This window comes from Anopheles cruzii, chromosome 3 (assembly GCF_943734635.1).
Source record: "Anopheles cruzii chromosome 3, idAnoCruzAS_RS32_06, whole genome shotgun sequence".
NCBI classification, from domain to species: domain Eukaryota; kingdom Metazoa; phylum Arthropoda; class Insecta; order Diptera; family Culicidae; genus Anopheles; species Anopheles cruzii.
Genome location: NC_069145.1, coordinates 56400030 through 56402641, shown reverse-complemented (window position 1 = coordinate 56402641; position 2612 = coordinate 56400030). Strand labels below are relative to the sequence as shown.

The 2612-nt window shown below is 43.0% G+C and overlaps 1 protein-coding gene across 1 annotated transcript; it reads right to left on the bottom strand.

Moving 5' to 3' along the window:
- Positions 1-1774: 1774 nt before the first annotated feature.
- On the bottom strand, positions 1775-2254 carry LOC128270649 (nuclear transcription factor Y subunit gamma-like). Its single transcript, XM_053008058.1, has one exon. It carries the CDS (start codon positions 2252-2254, stop codon positions 1775-1777), a length of 480 nt encoding a protein of 159 aa, XP_052864018.1.
- Between the last annotated feature and the right edge of the window lie 358 nt (positions 2255-2612).

Here is a 2612-nt window from a genome sequence, read left to right as displayed (position 1 = left end):
AAACGATTTATTGATCCAAATATAACCCGAACGACACTGTAGAAAACATTCTCCTCGCCCTACGGTCTGCGACCCAAATAGGGGGCTTTACGTAAGCCCACCTATAGCCAAACATTTTCGAAATAAACCTTCAACAGTTCAATGTCTGTCTAAACGACGAATGTTAGTAAATTTTAGTATATCAACGCAACTATGCAAATTTAGCGCATCATGAAGAAAGGCCTACGGAGAACAAATGTGCGTCACATTGCTGTCGAACTTCGCTCCGTGATAAGTCGTCGTTATCAAGGAAGACACTTAGGGCTAGGCGGGTGGGCATATGATAAGATTAAGTTTTGCACTTACCTTTTGCTGATGAAATGATGTGCGTTCGTTGGGTTTATGATTGTGCGAGCGATTGCGTGCAATACACGAGGAAAGTTAAATCATTTCGCCATACTGTTACTCCCGAGTCATGGTTGTTTTCCTGAAAAAAATTTTATAATAAAAAACGGTTATGTTCATATACTATCAAATAACGAACAATTCGAATAATTTTATGTAAACCGTGCTCAAATTATGAGATCAAAATATTGTGAATTGTCTGTTGCAATTGTCTGTTCTTGGCCAAGATCGCTTAGCTGTTGTAATCGCCGGATAAAAATAATAATTGTCGCAACTTTGACAACCAAATTCACTAACTTTCATTAATCTCTCCATCGTTGCCATCTTCATGTTTTTTTAAAATTATTCTTAAAACGGACAGAACCGGATTAAGAAGCAACTTGAAGTTTTACACTCAAGTTGATGCACTGTCAAGGATCGAACTGGAAGGTCCCCCGCTTAGAAACCGACTACTATACCGACGACTACCGAAACTAATCGGTGCAAACATACTTTAGTCCTGTTGTTGGTGATGATTTTTCTGCCGTTGTTGATGATGTGATCGTTGTTACTGAGATTGCTATTGCTGCGGAAACTGACTCGTACTTAAAAACACGCCAGTCGGTGCCGTATGTATAACTGCAGGCGATAATGTGGTTTGTAGAAATATTGGCTGACCAGCTTCAGTGGTGGTAGCTGTTGCAAATCCAGCAGCAACCGGAATGAAACTCAGTTGGTTTAAGGGCCGTTTACACGCAGCGATATATCGCTGCAATGCCTTGTATCGATTAATCGCAGCGATATATCGCAGCCAAGGTGGAGCGTCTACACGCCACGATGTATCGTTGCGATTTGCAATCGCAGATCTCGGTGTCATGGAAACAGCCATGGAAGTAACACTGTATTGGTCTGTCTTGGCATTGTGCGTTTCGGTTACAAAGCAAAAAATAGAACGTACCAAGAGTACTAATCGGTCACGGTGGTCGAGGGAATGGCTTTTAAAGCAAGGCAATTATTCTCACGTTAAACTTTTGCTTTAAAAACATTCAAAACAACATGTCAAACCGCCATCAACACACGCACACATGTCTATCCACCGTCAGCACACGCACACATGTATGGAGATTGGACCGAAATTGATGCTCGGCGCATTCAATTTTTTTGATCTGCCAATCTGGTCGTATACAAGCAATTTGTTCCTTTTTTGCTGTCTACACGTAGCGATATATCGTTGCAATTGGTTTCATACAAGGCATTGCAGCGATATATCGCTGCGTGTAAACGGCCCTTTAGAGGGATCGAAATCGGTATTTGCGTAATTTCACCCGACGCGGTCATCGCTTGCTGAAACAGTGTGAGCGCTTGATTCGCACCCGAATTTGCTGTTACCCTGGACGGGCTACTACTGCTACTAGTGACCAGTCTTGCAGCAGTCGTTGTAGCTGTGGCTTGTTGGTCCTTCTGAGCCGGCTGAGAATATCGAATAGTGTATCGAATACTGAGTATCGTCCTCGACAACGCCGGCTGCCTTTATCGTGGTATAATCCTTCTTGTCATCCCGCGGTACGATGTCGATGAGAAAGTCAAACTGATCGTACTTGCTGGTTGCCATCACGATGTCACTGCGTCGCAGCCTACGGCGTTCATCGTCCTCCGTATGCAACCAGGCTCGCACTGTTTCGATTTTTCGATTTTCGAACATTTCGATAGCTTTCGCGAACAACAGCAGTGTCTCTGAAGAGATCCAGTGAACATCTTCATCCAGTTTCATGATTTTCTTTATACGCCGAAGCGATAGAAGCTCACGGCCAAGTTTGACGTTGCGAGTCGCCTGCATTTCGCGCATTATATTTGGCCAGAATTTGTGGATATTTTTCTGCGCTTGTGACATCGTTTCCTTGCTTGCTGTTGCGTCAGTGGAATTCGTCTGGTTTTCCATTATCTTATTTTGTTGCGAACCGCTGAATTATAACCCCAGCGAGCGGGGATGAAATCACGCCAAACCAAACAGCACATACAAAACGCGAAAGCAAGGACGACACGTTGCCTCCGGCACGCAGATTCCTAATTGAACAATGCTATCCCAGCAGTTTTAACTCAAACCAATCAAATCCTTCACGAAGAATAATTCGTCAAACTATCAGGACGTTCAATTAATGCGTTGCGGTTTTACAATAGATGACATGACTAAATGTCACAAATTTTGTTTTTAAATGTATGTTTGACAGCTAGTGTAATTTCGCATCCAA